The 24135-nt window shown below is 37.1% G+C and overlaps 2 protein-coding genes and 1 pseudogene across 2 annotated transcripts in view; 2 read left to right on the top strand and 1 right to left on the bottom strand.

The window, feature by feature from the left end:
* SUPT16H (SPT16 homolog, facilitates chromatin remodeling subunit) overlaps nt 1–9583 on the top strand; it is a 35206-nt gene extending 25623 nt beyond the window's left edge. The window contains exons 19-26 of the mRNA XM_011382751.2: nt 130–255; nt 597–709; nt 1013–1088; nt 1741–1910; nt 6531–6660; nt 7336–7465; nt 7602–7679; nt 8261–9583. Coding sequence (XP_011381053.1) covers nt 130–255; nt 597–709; nt 1013–1088; nt 1741–1910; nt 6531–6660; nt 7336–7465; nt 7602–7679; nt 8261–8406 — 969 coding nt within the window. The 3' untranslated portion in view covers nt 8407–9583. The remainder of the gene's footprint in view (nt 1–129; nt 256–596; nt 710–1012; nt 1089–1740; nt 1911–6530; nt 6661–7335; nt 7466–7601; nt 7680–8260) is intronic.
* On the top strand, nt 1169–1287 carry LOC111732765 (annotated as a pseudogene).
* Nucleotides 9584–9697: 114 nt separating the features above from the next.
* Nucleotides 9698–24135, bottom strand: part of RPGRIP1 (RPGR interacting protein 1) — a 50911-nt gene continuing 36473 nt past the window's right edge. The window contains exons 20-24 of the mRNA XM_011382774.2: nt 22597–22694; nt 17328–17520; nt 14993–15077; nt 12512–12642; nt 9698–9973 (exon numbers count right to left, since the gene is read on the bottom strand). Coding sequence (XP_011381076.1) covers nt 9840–9973; nt 12512–12642; nt 14993–15077; nt 17328–17520; nt 22597–22694 — 641 coding nt within the window. The 3' untranslated portion in view covers nt 9698–9839. The remainder of the gene's footprint in view (nt 9974–12511; nt 12643–14992; nt 15078–17327; nt 17521–22596; nt 22695–24135) is intronic.

The raw sequence follows: 24135 nt of genomic DNA, 5'->3' as shown, positions 1-24135 counted from the left end.
CATAAATGCTGTCATTTCTAGCGTAGATATTTTTTATATTTTCAAATTTTGTTTTTGGTATCTTGCCTCTTTGTTGTATAGCCCGAGTTTCCTGACTTCTTTCTTGTTCTTTCTGCTCTATTCCTTTAGAATGCCATCATGTTTGGCAAGAAGCGGCACACAGATGTGCAGTTCTACACAGAAGTGGGAGAGATCACCACGGACTTGGGGAAGCATCAGCATATGCATGACCGAGATGACCTCTATGCTGAGCAGGTCTGAAGTTTCTTTTAGCATTTTATTTGCAGGGTAGTGAGGTAGGATGTGGTCCAAATCTGAGCTCTGTAATTGTTATATTTTATAAATAACCCCTGAATCTCTGCAGAATAACTCAAGTATCTGCTGAACTGGTGTAGTGCAGTAACTTATGGGTTAGACTTAGGTTGCAGACTCAGCTCTGCAGTTAATGGTATGGTGGCCTTCAATTAGGTATACATGTTATTATCATTAGTAAATATAGTATCATTAGTAACTATAAAAACACTTCACACTTTTTGAAGGAATGCACTATTAAAAAGTATTGTGACCGTTATAGTTAACATTTTTTTCTTCAACAGATGGAACGAGAAATGAGGCACAAACTGAAAACAGCCTTTAAAAACTTCATTGAGAAAGTAGAGGCTCTAACCAAGGAGGAACTGGAATTTGAAGTGCCTTTTAGGGACTTGGGGTAACATATCTCTTTTTTTTTTTGGCTTGAAGTTTCACTGGTCTGCCTTTAGAAAAACTGGTTATTCTTTAATAATAATTTAATGTATCATGTCTTTTTTTCATATAACTGAAAACCTTTGAGACATCCATTCCCTCTTGAAAATTTTTAAGGGCCAGAGTGAGTGGCGAAGAATGAGAGGCTTCCTCTGGAAAGGCGTCTCTACTGAGTATGCTGGAGTTGTTGGAAATGGGGAAAGGAAAGAAGTTTCATATGGCACCAGCAGTTTCTTTGCAATGAGTTTAGTTTCTTATTCTCTTTCAGATTTAATGGAGCTCCCTATAGGAGTACCTGCCTCCTTCAGCCCACTAGTAGTGCGCTGGTAAATGCTACAGAATGGGTGAGTATTTTTTACCTCCTTTTAATAAGAAAATTGTTAGAGAAAAAGCAGGAGGATAGGTGTTTTGAAAACTAGGTCCTGTCTACGGCCTTACTACCCTGAACAAGCTCGAACCCGTCTGATCTCGGAAACTAAGCAGGATCGGGCCTGGTTAGTACTTGAATGGGAGACCACCTAGGAAGACTGGGTGCTGTAGGCATAAAAAGTAAATAAAAAATAAGGGATTGTAAGCTGAGAAGGTCCTTGCAATCTGTGAGGTCAACCAAGGATTGCCTTGCCTAGGAAAAAAAAAAGAAAGAAAAAACTAGGTCCTTGTTTTTTCTTATGATTTTCAGTTTTGATGTTTTTTATTTATCTTAGACATAGAACTTATTAAACATATTCTCTAAAAGCCTTTTTAAATAGTTTTTTCATAGTTTCTTCACATAGTTTCCTTAAATTTATTCTTCTTAAGGAAAGACTTTGATTTTGCAAATCCTTTTACTGGGCCTCCTTAATATGCTGTATTGCTAAAAGTCTTTCCCGCCCCCCAGAAAAACTCAAAACAGTTCATTTATCCTTTGTGTAGTGATTTACATTCTGAAAGTATTTGAAAATTGCTAGTGCTTGGGGGAAATATTTATATGATAATGAACCAGTTCCTTCCTGACAGCCACCTTTTGTGGTAACATTGGATGAAGTGGAGCTGATTCACTTTGAGCGGGTCCAGTTTCACCTGAAGAACTTTGATATGGTAATCGTCTACAAGGACTACAGCAAGAAAGTGACGATGATCAACGCCATCCCGGTAGCCTCTCTTGACCCCATCAAGGAATGGTTGAAGTAAGTAAATCTGCCAGCAGTCTTCCATTTACTTCATGAACCCTGTGTTATAGAATGTAAGTATGATGTGTTGTACATAAAAATCCATGGTGACACTGCATTTGGGTTGAGTTATAGACCAGGACTTAAAAATTTGGAATCTGTTAGAACTATTCACTTTTTTCTGAATATCCCAACAATAGTTTATGGATACATACACAAGGAAAATCAAAGTCTGAGATCTTTTTTGACTGTATTTGATATATATGTATGAAAAGGCTTATACGTGTGTGTAATATTTACAAAAAGGGGCATATTTCTTGTTCTTTTTACTGAAAGATGAGACGATAAATTTCTTATTTTACCCTTTGACATCCATATACTCACACTTCTACTAAAAGTAGTTCTCATGGAAGTACCAGAATCCCAGTAAACAGGAAGATATCACTCCCTACATAAAGGGTGAAGCTTGGGCAGCCATAAATATAGTTTGCTTTGCCTCCCCCTCCCCCACCCCACCTCTCATTTCCTGGGAAGGGGAGGTGCTATAAATGTAATCTCCTCTTAAGAAATGTATTGAGAGCTTAGTAATAAACTGAGAAAAATACAGATTTATGGTTTCCAAGAGGATTTTCCTAAGAAACATGTTGCAGGTAGGTGATATAGGATCACATATGTTATGTATTAATGTATATGACATTTTCAGATCAACTTTATTGAGGTACAATTTCCATGTAATAAAAATTCACCAATTTAAGTATATGATTTGATGGGTTCTAACAAATGTATGCAATCTTAGATCTACCATCTAGAATCTCTTATCTAACATTTCCTTCACTCCTAGAAGTTCTCAAATGCCTTTATATATAGTCAGTCCCCTCAACCCCATTCCTGGTTTCTGTCACTATACATTTTGCTTCTTCTAGAATTCTGTGTAAATGGAATCACACTGGATGTCATCTTCTGTATCTTGCATCTTTTACAAGTTCTTGTGTATTAGTACTACATTCTTTCTTATTACTGAGGAATATTTCGCTGTATGGAGAATCATTACTTTATTTACCCTTCACCAGTTTATAGACATTTGAGTTGTTATTTGGTGGCTCTTATGAATAGATGCTGTAAACATGTACAGGTCTTTGTATACCTGTTTTTATTTCTCTTGCTTAAATGACCTAAGACTGAGATTGCCGGGTAATATTGTTAAGTTTATGTTTAACTTTATAAAAAACAACGAAATCATTTTCCAAAGTGGCTGGACTACCTGCAATATGTGAGAATTGTAGTTGTTCACATCCTCACCAGCACTTGGTGGTGTTAGTCTTTTTAATATTAGCTATTATAGTGGGTGTATAGTGCTATCTCATTGTAGTTTCCATTTGCATTTCCATGTTGACTAATGGTGTTGAGCACCTTTTCATATGTATATGTGTCATTCTCTACCTTTATGGAATATCTTCATAATTTTTGGCCATGTTAAAAATCTATTACTGAGTTGTAAGAATTTTGGGGGCTGGATACAAATCCTTCATCAAATATAGGTTTTGCATATGTTTTCTTCCTTTAGTAGAGTCTTTGCCTTTTCATTTCTTTAATAGCTATTAAAGATCAGAAGTATAAACTTTCCATGAAATCCGTTTGGTCAGCTTTTTCTTTTGCAATTTGTGCTCTTATGTTGGGTTTTTTTTGTTTTATCATTTTTTATTTTTTAACATTTTAATTTTTAATTTTTTTTTTTTCCCTCTCTCCTTCCCCGTCCCCTCTGGTAAACTAGCCCATTTGTCCATGTCCATGAGTCTCTGTCTGTCTGCCCTATTCATCTGTTGCTTTTATGTTTATATCCCACATATAAGTGATACCATGTGATTTTCTCCTTTTTCTGTCTGGCTTATTTCGCTTAGTATGATTATTTCAAGGTCTATCTATGTTGTTGCAAATGGCAGTATTTCATCTCTTCTTATGGGTGAGTAATATTCCATTGTATATATGTACCACAGCTTCTTTATCCAGTCATCTATCGTAGGACACTTCGGTTACTTCCATGTCCTGGCCACTGTGAATAATGCTGCTATGAACATCAGTGTGCAAATATCTTTTCGGATATGAGTTTTCAAGTCTTTGGGGTAAATACCCTAGTAGAGGGATTGCTGGATCGTATGGTAGATCAATTCTTAGTTTTTTTGAGGAACTTCCATACTGTTTTCCATAGTGGCTGTACCAGTTTGCAGTCCCACCAGCAGTGTATGAGAGAGTTCCTATTTCTCCACATCCTCGCCAGCATTTGTTATTACTTGTCCTGTTGAGTCTAGCTATTCTAACAGGTGTGAGATAGTATCTCATTGTGGTTTTGATTTGCATTTCCCTAATAGCTAGCAATGTTGAGCATCTTTTCATATATTTGGTGGCCATTTGTATGTCCTCTGGGGAGAAGTGTCTGTTCAGGTCCTCTGCCCATTTTTTGATTAGATCGTTTGTTTTTTTGTTGTTACTGAGTCGTATGAGTTCTTTGTATATTTTGGATATTAGGCCATCATCGGAGGTGTTGCTTACAAATATACTTTCCCATTTGGATGGTTGTCTCTTTGCCTTGTTGACGGTTTCTTTCGCTGAGCAGAAGCTCTTTAGTTTGATGTAGTCCCATTCATTTATTTTCGCTTTTACTTCCCTTGCCTTTGAGGTCAAATACATAAAATCCTCTTTAAGTCCAAGGTCCTTGAGTTTCGTTCCTATGTATTCTTCTATGCATTTTATTGTTTCAGGTCTTATATTCAGGTTCTTAATCCATTTTGAGTTAATTTTGTTGTGCGGTGATAGACCACAGTCTAGTTTCATTCTTTTGCAGGTGGCTTTCCATTTTTCCCAGCACCATTTATTGAAGAGGCTTTCCTTTCTCCACCGTATGTTTTTGTCTTTTTTGTCGAAAATTATTTGCCCATATAAATATGGGTTTACTTCTGGACTCTCGATTCTGTCCCACTGGTCCGTGTGTCTGTTTTTCTGCCAATACCATGTCGTTTTGATTACTGTCATTTTGTAGTATAATTTGAAGTCAGGCGGCTCGATGCCTCCAGCCTCGTTCTTTTTATTTAAGCTTTGAAACAGTTATGTTATCTTTTAACTTACAAAATGAAAGGAAAAGTCTTTTGTATTTATTTACTCATATTTATCATTCCTGGTGCTTTCCATTCCACTGTATAGTTAAAACCTTCTGTTTGTTATAATTTTTCTTCGCCTCATAAACCTTTACCATTTGAGGTGTAGGTTTTCTGGAGACAAATTCCTTCAGCCTCTTTCTTGAAAGTATTTCACTTTCATTTCAGAAAGGTGTTTTTTTGCTGGATATAGAATTCTAAATTGACAGTCTTTTCTGTGAATATTTAAGATGTTGCTCCATTGTCTTCCAGCATTCAGAGGTCTGATGAGATATCTACTATCATTCTTTGTTACTGTGTACATATTGTCTTTTTTCCTCAAGTTGCCTTAAGATTTTTCTGTTTATCATTGTTTTTCAGCAGTTTGACTCGGTGGTTTGGTCCATGGTTTTCTTCATAATTATTCTGCTTGGTGTTCATTGAGCTTTGTAGAACTGTGTGCTTTATCGTTTTCATCATATTTGGAACTATCAAATATATTTACTCTTTAGTTCCCCCCTTTTTTCTGAGAGTTATTTTACAAATTTTTTTTTTCATATCATCTTCAATTTTCCCTCTTCTTTCTTAAACATGTGGAGCATATATATAATAGCTTTTGTAACATCATTATATGCTACTTCATCCCTTATCATTATGTTTTCTAGATCTGTTCTGTTGGTTGATTTTTCTCCTACTTCTTTGAGTATCTGATAATATGTGCTTGGTTGCCAAACATGTGACTCCAGATTTTGGGGTGCTAAGTTTTATTATTTTTAATTTTTTTAGGTTTTATTCTAAGATACAGTCAATTTACCTGGATTCCTTTTGATCTTTCAAGACTTGTTCTCAAATGTCATGAATGCTGGTTCAGAACAGCCCTTAGTCTGGGGCTAATTGGCCCCATTGGTGAGGCAGCACTCTTCTGAAGACTCCACCTGATTCCCTGTGTTATGAGGTCTTTGCACTGAAGTTGGTGGGAACAGAAATTATTTCCAGCTCTGAGATCTAGGAATTATGTGACCTACTGCTTTCCAATGCTTTTTTGCCTAGTTCTAGTAAGTTTCCTCTCACATGTGCTCAGATCAATCCTCAGCTAAGGAATTGAGGAAATCCTGCTGCAAATCTCTAGAGCTTTCTCCTGTCACTCTATCTTCTAGTACTGTAGCTGTCTCAGCCTCCTCAAATTTTACTCTCTTTCAACACCAGAGACTACCAGGTTTTGGTTAGGTTCTCCCTTCTTGAAGAAAGTGGAAAAGAGGGAGAGGCGCTCAGACTGACTCGGACAGGGCTAGCTTTGGTTGGAAGGCTGCTTTGATATGAGGGCTGGTGCTCTGGAAGACCAGATTTCAGCCATTTGGGCATACTCTGGTGGTTCAGTGCAAAAAATACCTCCCATACATTTAAGAAAAGTTTATCTGCTCTTCAGAAATGCTTATCACCAATTTGACACTGGACATTCTCAGAAAATATAGAGGATCGATTTTGACATTGGTAATATTATTTCTCTCAGTTCATGTGACCTAAAGTATACAGAAGGAGTACAATCCCTCAACTGGACTAAAATCATGAAGACCATTGTTGATGACCCTGAGGGCTTCTTTGAACAAGGTGGCTGGTCTTTCCTGGAGCCTGAGGGTGAGGTGCGTGAGTGTGGGGTTTCTTCTCTGCTACATAGTTGCCCATTATTTGGGCAGTTAGGAGACGGCTGAATAAGTTGTACATAAGGGAACAGACCAAATGTGGAAAGCTCTGAACACATCTTGGTATTATTGTTTCTCCAAATTAGTTTCACAGGTAAATGATAAACTAACTGGGCATTGGTAGCCACTGACAAGATTTCCTCGAAATTATAAAAACTCTTTCAATGAATTTTTTAGTTCTTGGAAAAAATTAAGGGAATTTTGCAAAAATATGTTTTCTAAAAACTGGTTTCCCACCTTTGCATAATGCATTATTACCAAGAGTATTTCTGAAGTTAATATTTCTGGGTAAGGAAGGATGATGTAAATCTTTAATAAATACAAATTAGGGAAGCATTTGAGATCTTGTTCTCCGGCATGTATCATCAGTGTGGCTCAAATAAACTCTTACTAAAAAAAGAAAAGGAACTATGAATTAGAGTATCTACTAATTATACCTTACTAATAATTTTTAATAAGTCATTTTATTTCTTGGTCACTCAGGTTTTGGTTTTGGGGTTTGTTTTTATGTAAATAATGCTGGTGTGCTGAGTTGGTTGAATTCATTATATTAATAAAGTGAACATTTTTTTAAAAAAAACAGTGAATAGTATTATTCTCTCTCTAACTAAACAGGGGAGTGATGCCGAGGAAGGGGATTCAGAGTCTGAAATCGAAGATGAGACTTTTAATCCTTCAGAAGATGACTATGAAGAAGAGGAAGAGGATAGTGATGAAGATTATTCATCAGAAGCTGAAGAATCAGGTTAGTCTTTATAAGGAAAAGTTTCTGTGTCTTCCTGATCTACTATCGTTTATGGAAACTACTTGTGTAGAAGGGAAGAATTCTATCCTCATTCCATTCTTATCTAATGACTAAAGCGTAATCAATTTTATTCCAGACTATTCCAAGGAATCATTGGGCAGTGAAGAAGAGAGTGGGAAGGATTGGGATGAACTGGAAGAAGAAGCCCGAAAAGGTAAATTTTTGATGCCTTTTTTTAGGCACAGATTTCTAAGAGATTTCAATCAATAATCCACAGTGAAAACAAGGTCTGGAATGAGTATTCTCCCAGAGGTGCGACTCTGCCTAATGGATGATTTTTCATCTGCTGAAGCCCCGAGTGGGCTCATAGCCATGATAGCCGAATAGTCTTACAAGGCTCCAGAATTAGGCTATTCAGTTTCCAAATCAAAGTCCTGTAATAGTCTAACTTTTCTGGGCCTCTTCCAGGTTAGGAATGTTTTTATTGTGCCAGTTTAATTACTCTGGAACCAAACACCACATTTAAGTTAAAGATGAAATGTTATCTATTATATCTTAAGCACTGTGATAGATACTTTGCATAGATTACCTTATTTAATCCAAGAACACTTTTTCATTTTATAAACAAATCAAGGGGCAGAGAGGTTAAGTATTTGAACAGGTTCACTGGTGACTGAGTAAAAATTAAAGCTTAGGTCTGACTTCAAACTACATTCAAACTACATGCTGCCCAGTAACATTAGGTACCTAGAGCTAACCTGTAGCTGACTGATAATGCCTCTTTCTTCTATTTAGCGGACCGTGAGAGTCGTTATGAGGAAGAAGAAGAACAGAGTCGAAGTATGAGCCGGAAAAGGAAGGCATCTGTGCACAGTTCAGGTCGAGGCTCTAACCGTGGTTCCAGACAAAGCTCCGCACCCCCCAAGAAAAAGAGGAAGTAACTTCTGAACTTTGGCCCTCAGTTCCATTCTTCCTCCAGCCAACCCCTGAAAATTTTACATGACAGAAACTGTATTTTTCCTTTTTTTCTTTTGAAGTTTTGCCATTTGTGTTTATGGGTTAAGGGGGCCATTTGTGTGGACCAATCTACTCGGGGAATTCCAGGCCCACCAGGAGGACACGTGCCAATGGCCCCATCCAGGTGGCAGGGCAGGAGGTGTTCTTGAAGAAGGGCAGAGGCTTCCGCTGTTAATAAATACCGTTTCATTCCTCTCTCTTCCTGTTACCTTCTGCCAAGACATTGATGGCTTCTGACATCTTATTCTTTGATGTCTCAAAGCTGTATTTCCAAGACATTGGTACAAGGTGACCCTTAACAACCTGTACCATGGTTTTTGACCAGCAGATTCGATCCTCCATCCTACCCTACTGTCATGACTTTCCTTCCTCACATCTCTTTAAGTTCCATCTTTGCAGTACTCAAGAACAGGTTCTTGGAATTTGCTAATGATTGTGATAAACTATACAACTTGGGTTAGTGAGGCAGATCGGACTGGTACCTCCATCTGAGTTTTCCTGCTTCCTTGCCTCATGCAGATTCTGAGGTATTTCTGCTGCCTTGGAAGACATAAGAAGCGATGACACTCCCTGACTTGGTTCCATTCTCCTTTCAAATTCACACATGGTACATTGGTAGAAACAATTACCACTGGTTCTTTTCTGGTATATCTGACTAAGAATGGTTGTGCCTCATATACTGCTTCTGGTGAGATCCAGGAGGAGGCTCAAAGGAGTCAACAGTTAGATCTGGAAGCTGCAAGAGTCATGCCTTGGGCCTAGAATACCCTGATGAGAGAAGAGGAAGGGAGGCCACATCTACTACATAGCCTCTCATCACTGCTGCTCCTTATTTTTACTTGTCTTGCATTGTCCTGTATTTATCACAGTTTCTGTTGAACAGCTTTTTAAGTATTTGGGGAGTTTATCTTGCCATCCCCCTCCTCCTGGTTCTCTGCACCCACCTGTCCCACTGCAGTTCATTCTGTGTTCTGTGACTTTAAGAGAAGAGGGAGGGAGGGGTCTTGGATTTTGTTTGTTTGTTTTTTTCTCCTTAGCAGTAGGACTTGATATTTTCAATTTTGGAAGAACTAAAAAATAAATAAACTGTGGTTTTTTTTTTCTTGTTGTTTTGTTTTTTTAAATTCAACTTTTGTGACAGTTCTTTGGCAGTTCCTGAAAGCAAACCTGCTTCTTGCCTGGTAAAGCACTAAGGCGTCAGAAAATAATGCCTTTATACAGCTAGTGTGACAAAAATAAACTTTCATATTCTAAGCTTTTATCGTTAGGTTAAGAGATACTAGACATCACAGTAAACCAAATTCATGGTATAGCAAGTTACTTTATAAGAGACTTTACTATGGTGCCCTCACAGAATTTAGAATGAAATAGCACTCATTTCATCACAAAAATCTTCAGTCATTTCCTTGTAAATAGCATGGAAGGCAGCAGCGGCTTGAAGGGACACCTTCAGAATTCCTATTGGGGTTGCCTGATCTGCAGGGCTAACAACTGTTGAGAAAGGAAAAAGATGTGTCAGGCAGCAGCAGCATTCAATTAAAAAAACACTTAAATACCTGGCATTTGCCATGTTAGGTGCTGGGGATACGAAAACTACTGCTTCATTTCTTAGAGGGACTTAGTCCAGTGGAAGAGAAAGGAAAACATGATGGTAGGTGCTACGATGAAAACACGAGGTGTTTTGGGAACAGAGGAACTGGAAAAGGCTTTCTGGAGACAATCCCTGAGCTGAATCTTCAAAAAGTGAAAGATATTCTAAGCATGTGCCAAGACAGAAGAACATGTCAAGTTTGGAAAACTGCCAAGGAGTGGCAAAAAGGAAGCTATGCATATAAGCAAGGGCCAGGTGTAAAGGGCTGTGTTTGTCTTCTAATGAGTTTAGTTTTAACCGAAGGTATTAGAAGTGATTCTAGAAAATTGACTTTATTATTAGGAATATATTCAAAGGGAGCGCGAGTAGATAAGGAAGGATAATTATGAGTTAACAGTAATTCAGGAGAGAAGTGAAAGGCTCTGACATAATGGAGATGTGAGGACAGATTCAGAACATTTAAAGAGGTAAAATTAGAATTTTGTGATTGTTGGGAGTGCGAAGGTTGAAATCAAGGATGCCTATTCTAATTTGGATAGCAAGATGGATAGTGGCTAAAAGGGAACACAAGGTACAAGGTTTTAATGTGTGGGGGAGGTACCAAAGAGACATAGAAGTAGTGATTTAGTTTGCTCTAAGTTTTATTAAAAGTCTAGTCTAGAAACAGATATGAGAATTAAAATCCTGAAAGTGGGTATATGGAGAAAAGCCAAGAATTGAACCAGAGGAACCCAACATTCAAACCCAGGAAGAAGAACCTGCAAAGGAGACAAGGACCCCCCCCAGAGTGATACAGTCATAATAGCTTAAAAACCAAGGGAGAACAGTTTTAAAAGGAGAATGAGCAATGATATTAGAGATTTCGAAAGGTCATGGTAAGATGAGTAAGAAAACTTGATGTGACAAAAATGGGTAACAATTTTCAAAACTCGATCTTAATCGAAGCGTATAGGAGGTGCAAAATACTATTGTGGACTGACCAACCATTCAGCAAATATATCTGGGAACTGTGTTTTAAAGTGATAGGTAGCTGCAGCAGGGCCAAAAAGGGTTTCTTTAAAAATCAGACTAACATGTTTAAATCCTAAATGGAAGAGAGACCATAATAAAATTACTATAAATTTTTCTTCTGAAGAATCAAAATTGAGAAGCATTCATTGGTTTTAGGGATTTCTGAGGTCACCAGAAAAGGTTTAAGGGGATTTCCCTTATTTACAAAGAGCATGGAGGTCAGGAAGAACATGGCACATTTAGAGAATGGGGACAGGAATAGAAATTGGGAGTGAGAGTTGGAAAACGGCTAACAGAGATGGCAAGCACTATCCTAAGCATTTTAATTCTTCACTTAGGTACTTCCTTAATCCCTATGACAACCCTATGAGATAGGAACTGCTATTATTCTCATCTTATAGTTGAGGAAACAGGCACAGAGAAGTTAAATAACTTGCCCGATATCACAGGAAAGTTACTAGAGAAATAATGAAGGAGTAACTCTTGGTCTGAAGAGTTTTCTTCAAAGTTTTAAAATTATAATCAGTACAAATTTTATATCATGACTCAATAAACATGTACATAAGTCAAGTTTCACAAAATATTTGTGCAATGTACTCCGATATTTTCTAAAGTTTTTATCCCTCAAATTCTGATTATGACTTACTAATTTAATTTCACCACCCGCTAATTGGTTATGACTGGAAGTTGGAAAACCGATGGTCTAATGGATGATCTTAAATGCTTACTACAGCCTAGCAGCTAAGGTAAATGTCTGAAGTCCCCGTGTATAAGTAAGGACTGGACAGAGCAGACCCACCTAAAGGCATTCAAATGCAAATATTTTTTAAATGTGTTGGTCTTATAGCAATCTTTAAAACATTCAAGAGGAATGCGGTGATCAATACTGTAGTAGGTGGAAATAGGGGTGGAAGAAACCAGTGGCAGAGAGACCAATTCAGAAAACTATTACAGCAGTGGGGATGTAGTCAAGACACTTGTGAAGTAGAATGCATAAGACTTGCGATGTAAGGGAAGAGGAGAGGTGGTGTCTATTTAAGAGGCTGCATGACAATGCAGCAAGACAATGCATTAAAAGAGTAGGGGTATTAGCTGCCTTTATAAACCTTATGGGTTTAAGAGAGGTCAGAAATTCTGGTGTTTAAATCTGAAATTAAAACGACTTGTCTTTTCAAAAATTTCCTATCTTAAACATTGGGGATTTGTAATAGATTCTAGTTGTCATGAGGTATATAGGCTCAAATAGATAACTACTTTCATGCTTGATCTAGAAATAAAGAGGGCTGTAAGGATTTCAATCCAGTTTATGCCTCATCAACTTTATAGCAGTAATTATGTACTGTAAGTAAAACAGGAAAAGTATTCATTATTAGGATGATTTCCTTAGAAATAAGTGGAATTGAGAAGCACAAAAACTTTTTACTTACTATCTAGCTCTTGCTCTAGAATGTCTCTTCCGGATTCCATAATCTGCCACAGTTCCAGATATGCATATCCTACTTCTTGACATTCATTCTTTTCATCATCCATAGGATCACTTACCACTGTAAACTTTAAACTAAAGGGGAAAAAAATCCATTTAACTGAGCACTCTTGATAAACCTTAGGCTTTGGAAGAAAACCTAAGGGGGAGGAACAGTAAAAGTAATCATAAATTACACAGTGTCTTCCCTGAAGCACTTTTCCCTTGGCTCCATTTTCTTAAGATTACGCAAAAGAATGAAGAATTATAATTTAAAGTAACAACAGGTCTTGAGAAGAGGGAACTAAGACTTGAGATAATGTAACTAATCGAGTTGTCTCAAAACTGTTGAGATATAATACATTGTAAGATGGTTTACAGTTTTGATGAAAGATTTGATATAGGCAGTGGAGGTATTGCACGAAAAACAATAATACAGGAAATTAGAAGAGATTTTAAATTTCTAAGTAAAAGTTGGGTACCAAGCCTGAGCAGGGTAAGGAAAACAGAAGGAAAACAGAATTGCAAAATGAATATAAAAATGTGTTCCTTTGAGTTCTATGTCTTGAAAGATGATGCTTGTCAAGCACACAGCACAGTGCCTCAAGCACTGAGCAGTCAATAGCAATTATTATCTTGACTGAGGCTAGCAAAGAATAATATGAAATTCTGGAAACTGGTATACCTATTGAATTTTTTGAGATAAAACTCATGCCCCATAAATTCATTGTTTTAACCATTTTAAAGTGTTTTTTAGTATCATCACAATGTTGTGCAACCATCATCACTATCTAATTCCAGATCATGTTCCATCTCCCCTCAAAAAAAACCTCCTACACCCATGAAGCAGTCATTCTCCATTCTCTTCTCCCTCAGCTCCTGGTGACCACTGATCTACTTTCTGTCTCTCAATTTGCCTGTTCTGGACATTTCATAATCCCAATAATTTTTAAAAAGCAAACATTGGTGGCTAATAGAGAGTGTGCTAAGGGAGCAAGAACAGAACTACAAATCCAAGCTCTTAAAATCACAGCTAAAGATGATTAAGCTGAAATAAATTCTGAAATGATATATTCTTAGCCCATTAAGCAATATTCATTTGTGATTATGTTTCTGTGTCATTACCGAGAACTTCAACAATGCAAAAGGATAATACTGACTCACTCACCCCAATTTTCCCAGGAAAGGGATGGCAACTATCATGACTATATGCTGGACACAACACCAAGTACTTTAGGTAAACTATGTTATTTCAATTTTATCCTCCTGGGAGCCTTCAAATTAAGTGACAACTCAGAGATCATAGAGCTAGTAAATGGAAGAGTCAGGATTCAAAATCAGGTTTGTCTGATCATGAAGACAATATGTTCACTGTACCGTACTGGCAAAAAGAAAGTCAAAGATAAAATCAACTGAAATCTAAAATTGAGTAGAAGTTTACAAAAAGAAGAAAAAAAGGTTACCACCGTAAGTGAATAAAAGACTAGAGTTCTAGGAATGCTGACAGAAAAAAAGAAAAGAGAAAGCTAAATTTAACATTAATGCAGAAGGGAAACAACCAAAGCATTTTTTATTTCCAAAAGTTACCAGTAGGAATCTATCTGTTTAAAAAGTCCACAGTGATACTGACATTAGAGTCACTGTTTATTTCAGCTGGCTCCTTTTTCAGTTCTTCCTACGACTAACTGGAGATAAAATGCAAATTAAACAAATATGTTAGGCTTTTAGAAAAGTAATGGATTAAAGCACTAGCTCTATATTATTTCTTACCCACACAAAGAAAGGAGGTGGGGTTGCCAGATTTTACAAATCCAAAACCAAAACAAAACCCCAAACAGATGCCCATTTTAATTTGAATGTCAAATTTCAGCTAAACAATGAATTTTTTTAAATATAAGTATATCCCATGTGTTTCACCTGGAACCTCTAAAAGGAAGCCTCTTCAGATTACAGGAATATGGACAATTCACTTTCCAAAAACTTACAGTAGACCTAGAATTTCCTTCAATTATATCAAAGTCAAAGTATTTCCTTTAGAGAAATAATTTTTAAAATCTATATGTAAAATAAATATTATAAAGGCATAATGTTCGGTAAGCTAGCAATAGTACTGTATTTGTAATCAATGAATCAAATCATCTTAGAATGTCAAAACATTTTGTCCATTCCGCATAGGGCACTGTCAGTACTCAAGTAAGTTTCTGCCTCAAAAAAAGGAAAGCACTTATCAGGGGCTGGTACGGGTGAGAAATGAACTAAACCTATGAGATATTTTTTAATCAGGTAGTCGGTCACAAACAAATTAGATTCAAGTGATGAGAAATTCATTAAGAGTAAATTAATATAAAATTGTTCAAATATTCAATATCAGCACAAAACCAAACTAAAACTCCCAGATTCCTGTGTGAATGTCTCCTTTCTTTCAAAATGGGGAGCAGATGCTTACCATCCTTGCTCAGGACCTTGTCCATTCAGCATGGCGAACAGAAATTGCCTTCGGCCTTTTTGCTCCAGTGGGTCCAGGTCTATCACTGTATTAAGAGTAGGAGCGGGGAAAAAGCAAAGAATCATACACTTTTGCTATTTGTGCACTAAGACTTTCATAGTGGTATATATAAAACAGGTTGGAAAACTAGGGGCCATGGGCTGGCCACCTGTTTTCATAAAAGAAGTTTTATCGAACATGGCCAGTGCATATTTATTTACCTATTGCCTAAGGCTGCTTTCCAACTACAATGATAGAGCTGAATAGTTGTAATAGAGACTGGCCCACAAAGCTTAAAATATTTATTATCTGGCCCTTTAAGAAAAAATTTGTAAACCCCTGATATAAAGGAAGCTCTACAACCCGCATTGAAAGCTATTCTGCCATATGCAAAGATAAAGGTACTCCCACCACCTCACAGCTGTAAGAATTCTAGGAGACTGATTTTTTTAGGGACACCTAGAGATCTGGGTTTTGTGGCAAGTTCGACTCAAGGTACTTGTCACAACATCCATTTCCCCTTCCTCCTCATTTTTTATATGGGAATGTTGTAGCCTCCAATAAATTAGCTTATGTCGTCCAGGCTCTACTTTGGGTAGGTTGGCCACGTGAAGAAGTTCTAGCTATTGTGTAGTGAGAAACCTGCCTAACAGGCTCAGCAGGAAGGCAATCTTCTTTTCCTTAGCAGCCACTAAAGACCACTGGGGTAATCGAAAAGATGGAGGACAGGCACTTCGAAGATGGGAAAGCGAGACAGAAGTTTGGATCCCGATGGTGTCACATAGCCTCAACCCTGAACTGCCCACCTCTGAACTTGTTATACACAAATGAGAAATAATATAAGGACGGGATATACTAAAAAAACAAAACAAACAAACAGGAACAAACACACGCACAGGAAACAGCTCTTAGAAATTTAAAATATTCAGTCAGTGACTGGAAGGTAAAATTAAGAAAATTTCCCCAAAAAATGAAAAATAAGAAAAAACAGAGGTAGAATTATAGAAGGAAAATGATAAAATTAGAGAATCAATTTGGAGGATCCAAATTTTACTAAGAAAATGAGAAAATGCTGGGGACAGAATTATCAAAGAAATTCAATAATATTTTCCAGAACTAAAAACCATGAGCTTCCAGATTGAAATAGTCCACTGAACGACCAGAACAGTTAAAGGAAAAATATGTACATTACTCTGAAATTTAAGAACACTGGAGATAAAGAGAAAATCATAAAGTCTTCTGGGGAGGAAGGGGATAGAGTTCATATAAAGGTTATACACCTGGCCGGGATCTAGAAAAATCATGGACCAACTGCTTTGAAATTCTAAAAAAAAGTATTTTCATTCAACACAGATTTTTATACATGGTCTAATTGTCAATTAAATGTATGGGTAGAATAAAGAGATTTTAAGCATGACTGTCTCAAATATTTACTTCTAATGTACCCTTTCTTGAAAAGCCGCTGGAAAAGATGATCCATTAAAAAATGAGAAAATCAGATAAATCAGACAGAATGACACAGAACACTGGAGACAGAAAATCTAGCATAGGAGAGAATCAAATAAAATTCTCCAAATAGCAGCAGTGAGATAATAGCTAAACCATGGGCTAGAAAGGAACAAAAGAATGAAGAAAAGTCTTCGGGAAAAAAAACAGACATTATTCGACAGTTTTGATTATTGGAAAAAGCGGAAAAGAGGATGAAAAAAAATATAGTAGGTATAATAAAAATAAAGCAATTGAAAAATTGAGGCAAGCAAAATAATAAACAAGAAAGGAAATATAATCATGGCATACTCCTTGGCCCTGCAAGAATTCATATTTACATATCCATAATAGATGCAATTAATATTGGAATAAAAATTATGATCCAACTATGTGGGAGGAAGGGAACACAGGTGTGGTATAAGAGAGAGAAATATTATGTTCCAAGGTAGAAAATCAGCAGATAATCTCTAAAATTGGTGAACCAAGAAATTGCAATAGAAACGTTATTCCGAAATATGGAGTTAAATAACAGAAGAAATAGTGAAAATTGGCATGGTGGACTGAGTGGGGACCAGGAGGAACGCGAGAGAACGGCTTGTGGAACAGGAGGGGAAAGGACTGCTTAATTTTAATTTAAAATCTTTTTAAGCCTCTTTGATATTTTTAACCCATGTGCATATATTATTTTGATAAACAAAAGAAAATGAAAGGATTGGATCCACTCCTTCAGAAATCCAGAGTAGTTCTGACCCCTTGGCCTAAAAGTCGGTTGGCCTCCCCTCCCCACCGACCACAGGGGATGCCTCACCCTTGCTAAAGTGGAAGTAGATCTCTTCTCCTGCCCTCGGCTTCCTCAGAGATACTGGAGTTTCCGTCTCTGACAAGGGTAGATCGTAGAACTTGTACTCCACATACACCTGTTCTACGTTCTCATCAAACATCACTTCAGATTCTGGGTAGAAGGCCAGGCTGACAATTTCAATGCACATCTTCTCTGAACTCTGATAAGAAAAAAGACATTTATCTCCCATAGATCAGTGATGCTCCAAGTATATAGACTCCACTTAATCAACACATTACTCTCAAAGAATCAAGCATAGGCATACTCTATCTAACATATTATTCCTTGAGAATCAAGTTATAGGTAAAACTGGCACCAACAGACAACTTGACTAAATTGTCCCAGCTAATGTGTGGGAAATTTGTTCTATCTGCTACTCCGGACCAGCCTTTCTCAGCCACCTCCACATACAGAAAGACTCAAAAAACTTTCCAAGCAGACAGCTTTTCTACAACTTTCTTGATGAAAATCAATCCAGCATTTTCCTGAGGTTAGCTCGTAAGAGGCGTGCTGATTGATATTAGATATTTAATAGCTGTTTTAGTCACTACAGCAAACAGCTACCCATTGTTTCCTGTGCCCACCTGAGTGCAAGCCACAGAGCAGGACATCAGACCGTACTGCCTTCCCACAGCAACTCCAGTACTTTCAGCTCCACTTCGGAGTCACTGCCACCACCACTGTCGTCTCTTTTGATTGTTCCTGTGTCTAATCTTCATAGTAGGGATACCAGGAAGGGGGCTGATATCTCTCTAGTTTCAGGAAGTGAACTGAGGACAACATTATACGTCTCTTCCTTCCACAGTGTGGCAGCAAGTTAGTGTCATAGCACTAGTAAGGAATCTGTCCAGGATGGCCCCCTAACCAGCCACAGTTCTCCCTTCCATGTGCAAGTACCCTCTGGCTGCTTCTCTTCTCTAGGTTGCCAGACCAGTGCCCTCGCTTCTAAAAAAATCTGCTCCCACGCCCTTTTCTTTTCTTAGGAAACAAGTGAAACCTCTGTGCCTTCTCTGAGGAAGCTCAGGATACTATATTTCTCAACAAATCAGCAGCAAAACAATCTGGGTGCCTCTTAAAAATAAAGATACTTGGTGTTCCCCTATCGATAGTCCCCATACGACCCTTCTCAATACCCATCGTGAAAAACCATTGATTCTATGCAGTGTTTTCCAAAATGTGGGTTTTCACACTTATGGGTCAGCTTAGTGGTTTCACTAGCATTTTTTAAAATAAAAGAATAAAATAAGATAGGCTAGGATAGGACAGAATAGCACAGAATACAATAGACCAGATACTTGCTGATTCTAAATACTATGAAGAAAATAAAGAGGGCGATAATAATAGAAAATAATGGAAGGAGTTGAGTTAGGTAAGGCAGTGAGGAAAGACTTTTCTAAGGAGATTTTGATGTAGTCTGCAAATGATCAGAAATCCATATTTACGCAGACTACCTAAAATTTAACTCAGCTCCTCTTTTATCACCTTATTTATATGTTTCTCCTCAGTGGGGTGTGAGATTCAAGAGGGAAGGAATCAATTCTGTCTTATTCACCATTTTTGTGTGCATAGAGTCTGGCAAAAACTAAGACAGGCACTCCGTAATGACTTATGGAAGGAGCAAACAACTCAGGGGGGCTGCAAAGTCAATGACTGTCAAACACATAGTGTAAAAGCTCAATCAGTGTTGCTCAGTGAGGTCTAAGTAAAAGGTCATATATTATTTGATCAGCAGTTGAGAAATGAACTAGAAAAAGCTAAATGTATCGACATGGGTGGACTACCAAAACATTACTGATTGAAAAATGCACATTTCAGAATATGTATCAAAAAAGAAAACGAGGGAAAGAAACTAGGTGACGAGCACATGGCACCTCCCTGTACACTTTTTGCAACCATTTACAAATCTATAATTATTTCAAAATAAAAAATTTTTTAAAAAAGACTATGTACAGTTTAATGTCATTTACTTGAAAGCAGAAAAGACAAATACAAAATGACATAAATGCTAAAGTTTTTTTTTTAAGATCTGTAAAGATGTACCCCAAAATTCAAAACAATGGTTTTCTTGGGGTGAGGGGAAGAGGCAGCAGAAATTTGGGGCAGTGGTCAATAGAGATCTAGCTTTATCTATAATATTTAGTTTTTAAAAGAAAAATGTATTCTGACCTCACTTACATAATTTTAAAAATTTTAAACTTGCAGCAAATAATCCTACAGCAAATGATCAGAAATCCACATTTATGCAGACTACATCAGATTTATTCTGATAACAAAGATGAATTAGGAGGACAAATAAGACTAACATTTGAGCAAGGTACACATGCAGGCTGTAGGCTGAACCATATGAAACTGACAATAGTCTACCATTTTTTACCTATAAAAGTGATCATTTCACATGGTTTGTTAAGGACTAAATGTTTGTGGCCCCCCTCAAAGTTCACATATTGACACCCTAACCCCAGTGTGATGGTATTTGGAGGTGGGGCCTTTGGGAGGAAATTAGGTCATGAACGGGACTCGTGCACTTAAAAGAAGAGGTCAGAGCTGGCTCTTTCTCTTTCTGTCATTTGAGGATACAACGAGAAACTGGCAGTCTGCAGCCTGAAAGAGGGTCCTCACCAGAATCTGACCGTGCTGGCACCCTGATCTCAGACTTCCAGCCTTGAGAACTGCGAGAAATAAATCGCTGCTGTTTATCAGCCACCCAGTGTCTGGTCCTTTGTTATGCCAGCCCAAACTGACTAAGATACGGTTCGATATTTTAATTTGATCCAGAATCCTTTACATGAGCTAATTCTATTATGTAATTTTATTGGGACTGAACAGCAAAAACAAAACAAAACAAAAAGTATGCAATCAATAATACTAAACCACATTAACCACTGTATATGCTAACTCACCTGCACTTGCTGGCAGAAACCCTAAGGGCAGTTAGTATCACAGCATTAGTGCCAGAGACAGTTCCCTTTGGCTTTTTAGTTCAGATGTACTAGCTAATTTGGCTGGGGCGGGGACAGAGTTGCTAAAATTAATTAGCTAGCATAGCTAAGGGGTCAGGACATCCTTGACACCTGAAATAAAGAGTACAAGAAAAGAGAATAAACTTTGAGGTGCTTGATACATACTATGGCTAAAAGACAGTAACCTGATTGCTCTCTTCTCATTAGGAGCTGTTAAGAAGGGGAGGGAAAAGTTTTCTATGGTCCACTCAGAATGGGAGATCAATTCCTGGGACCAGGAATGGAACTTCGTCTGGAGGAAGCCAGGTTTGGGTTGAGATCATTTCTTGGGGATTCTTAGGGGAAAATAAGTACAGAAGAGCCTTAGGAACCTCACACTGATAAATAGGGCCTCCTGGGGAATAGCCCCACACACATCGCATCAACACAGGAACTGTCCTAATTCTGGACTCAAAGAGAGGCTGTTAAAATATTCATATGTATTGAATTGTTTCACTTTTTTTAGCAATGTAAAGGAAAGGCATTTATTTTGGAAGGGTCTTCTTTATGTTGTACTGTTCAACCTATTTAATTGACCTGGCAGGCAGAAGAGAAATGACACCCCTCTTTTTTCAATCCCCTCCCTTCAGGGCCTAGTCTTTCTTTGTAGGGGTCACCATGAGATTATAGAAGCTTGACCCCGAGAACTAGAATATTTCATCATCATCATCACTATCATTTAGTGCTTAACTTGTCTCGGGCATTTTACTGAATCCTAAGCACATATTACCTTATTTAAATCATGCCTCATCATTATAAGTTGGGCATTATTAGCACTTTACAGATGAGAAAACAAAGCCTGATAGAGGTTAAATAACACCCCCAACACTGCATAGACAGTAAGCAGCAGAGCCAGGATCTAAACCACTTATGCCTGAACCAAATCTCTGTGCTCTTAAACATTACACTCTCTTGCTTCCTCCAAATTACCAAGTCTAATTTGATAGCAACACTAATTTTTTGCTAAGTAGGCTCAGTTTTCATATTTAGTTTCTCAAGTAACATTTTTAAGTACAGAAAGGTTTTCTAAAAGGAGATCTTACTCAGTAGCCTTTAACTTTGCAGTTTAAAAATTTGCCAACCAGCTGGCTGCTTTTTACTTTCATCTGAAGCAGCATGGTTTAGAAATCTTGACTGAAGCTCCAGCTCGCTCACTAACTAGCTCTATAATCCTGGACACATTATTTAATCATTTTCACCTTTACGTGTTTCTGTCTAGTTCTAACATTCAATGGCTCTGATCTGCCTTATATAAATGTTTCTCAAGACACAAATTACATGACGTCTAAAAAAGATATGACAGACAAAAGTTCAGAAGAAAAACTTAATTGTTTGCCATGTTAAATGTTTAAGTCTACTGATTTAAATTGTTTCTCTGCACTCCAATATCCTTTATTTTCCTGCAAAGCCTCAGTATAATTTCTGACTTTCAAGGAAAGCAGCAATAATTTCCCTTTTCTGAATTCTTACAAATCTTAGAATTTATATCACATAATGCACTTGATTCTAGCTCAACTATACTTTTATTTATTGTTTCAAATGAAGGTCATAATCCTCAATTAGATTTTAATATTTCATTCAGTCACTCATTCAACAAATATTTACTGAGTACCTACAAATGTGCCAGGGGGCAGTCTAGTGGCTCGAGAGAGTGATTGTTTTCTACCTCATTTGTAAACCCGCAAGATTCTAATACAGTGATTGTTAAATATGTCTGTGGATATTTATTCACATATGTGTGTGTGTGTGCATGTGTATCCTCAATTAGTTCCAAAAGAGATTTGAGACTGAAATGTTTATTAATAATTGTAATGACAGGTTTTAAAGGTCGGGTCAAAAACTTCAGAAACCAAATGATTTCTCTGAGCCCTCCCAGGAAGAATCCCTTCCTCCCTTCCAGCCTCTACCTCCCAAAGTCAACCTGCTCTACTCAGATGAATTTAAAGAAAGGGGCATCGCTCAGGCTAAGGATGAAACACAATGAAGAAGACAGGCAAAGGATCCAAACAAGAGAGAGAAATGTTGAAGCAAGTCCTTAATTACACCACATCAAGAAAATGATTCTTTCATCTGACTGCATCAACACACTTCCATTCACTTCCATATTTAACTAACTTGAATTTCCCACCAGGTTCATTAAAACTGGATTTGAACTTCACAAACATGGCCATTAAGCACAGTAACTGTCATTATTTACAATCTTGTCTCACACTCAATAATTACCGCAGAGTACTTACTGGCTTGGGACATTTCTGAGATACAGGTGTTACTATGTCGTCACTGTCTGTAGTTTGTGCTTCACTGATTTCAGAAGCTTGTTCACAGGATCCTTCATCTGCTAGAGAAAAGGCTGGAGTTACAGAACTGTCTCAGAGCACCCTGTCTAGCTCGAGAAGAGATCCAGTACCTATATCATCAACCCACTGTCTGGTCATTAATTCTGAGTACCTAGATTTTGGCTGCATTTATTAAGAATCAAACACTCTTTTAAAGATTCACTGATTCAGAAGCTTGCCAAACACACAGGGTTCGCTTTTGAATTTAAAAAAAAGGGGGAGAGAAGGAAGAATAGAAGGAAGATAGAAAGGAAATTTGTCCTTTTCTAGGGGCTGGAGAAAATGACCGAGCCAAGGAAAAACGGTGCAATTAGGGAGTGGCAGATTGCATTTCCACAGTCTCAAGCACTACCTCTCATCCATCCCACATGTTCTTTTTACAATGTGACCTTGACACATTTTATTGAACATTCAACTTTCCTTTTTGTAGAGTGCCTTTCGAATCTTTTGCTCATTTTTCTATTAGGTTGTCTTTTCCTTATTGATGTTTGGGAGTTCTGTATGTATTTTCTAAATTTGAGCCCTTTGATGGTTATACGTGTTACAAATATCTTTTCCATTCTGTAGCCTGCCTATTTAATCTCTTACTGAATAGAAATTCTTACTTTTAAGGTAGTCAACTTTATCAATATTTTTCTTATGATTAGTACATTTGTGTCTTATTAAATCTTTCCTTATTCTGAATGATAAATAATGCTGTTATGAGTATTTGTGTACAAGTCGTTGGGTAAAGAGATATTTTCATTTCTCTTTCATAGTTACCTAAGAGTAGAATTGCTGGGTTGTAAACTATACATTTAACTTTTTAAGGAACAGCCAAATACTTTTTCAAAGTGGCTGTACTATTTTACATCCCCAGTGGTAATGTATGAGGTTCTAATTTTTTCACACCCTCACTAACACTTGATACAATTGGCCTCTGGAACATATCGATTCTAGTTGGTGTATACTGGTATCTCATTAGGGTATTATTTTGTATTTTTCCCAATGACTAATGATGTTGAACATCTTTTTGTATGTTTATTAGCTATCCATATATCTTCTTTAGTGAAAGTCTATTCAAATCTGTTGACCATTTAAAATTAAGTTGTCTTATTATTGAGTTTCAAGAGTACTTTATAGATGTAAGTTCTTTATCAGAATGTGACTTGCAAATAATTTCTCCTAGTCTATAGCTTATCTTTTTGCTTTCTTAATATGTCCTTTGAAGAGAAGATGTTTTTTATTTTGCAGAAGTCTAGTTTATCAATTTTTTATTTTATGGATCATGCTTGTGGTGTCATATCCAAGAAATCTTTGTCTAATCTAAGGTCAAATATTTTATACTATGTTTTCTATTAGAAATGTTATAGTTTTTGGTTCTAATATTTAGATTTATGATCTATTTTGGTTAATTTAGTATATAATGTGAAATAAAGGTCTAATTCTTTTTTTTTTTTT

This window comes from Pteropus vampyrus, unplaced genomic scaffold (assembly GCF_000151845.1).
Source record: "Pteropus vampyrus isolate Shadow unplaced genomic scaffold, Pvam_2.0 Scaffold488, whole genome shotgun sequence".
Taxonomy (NCBI): Eukaryota; Metazoa; Chordata; class Mammalia; order Chiroptera; family Pteropodidae; genus Pteropus; species Pteropus vampyrus.
Note: the sequence above shows the minus strand (reverse complement) of the source record. Positions and strands in the feature narration are given on the sequence as shown.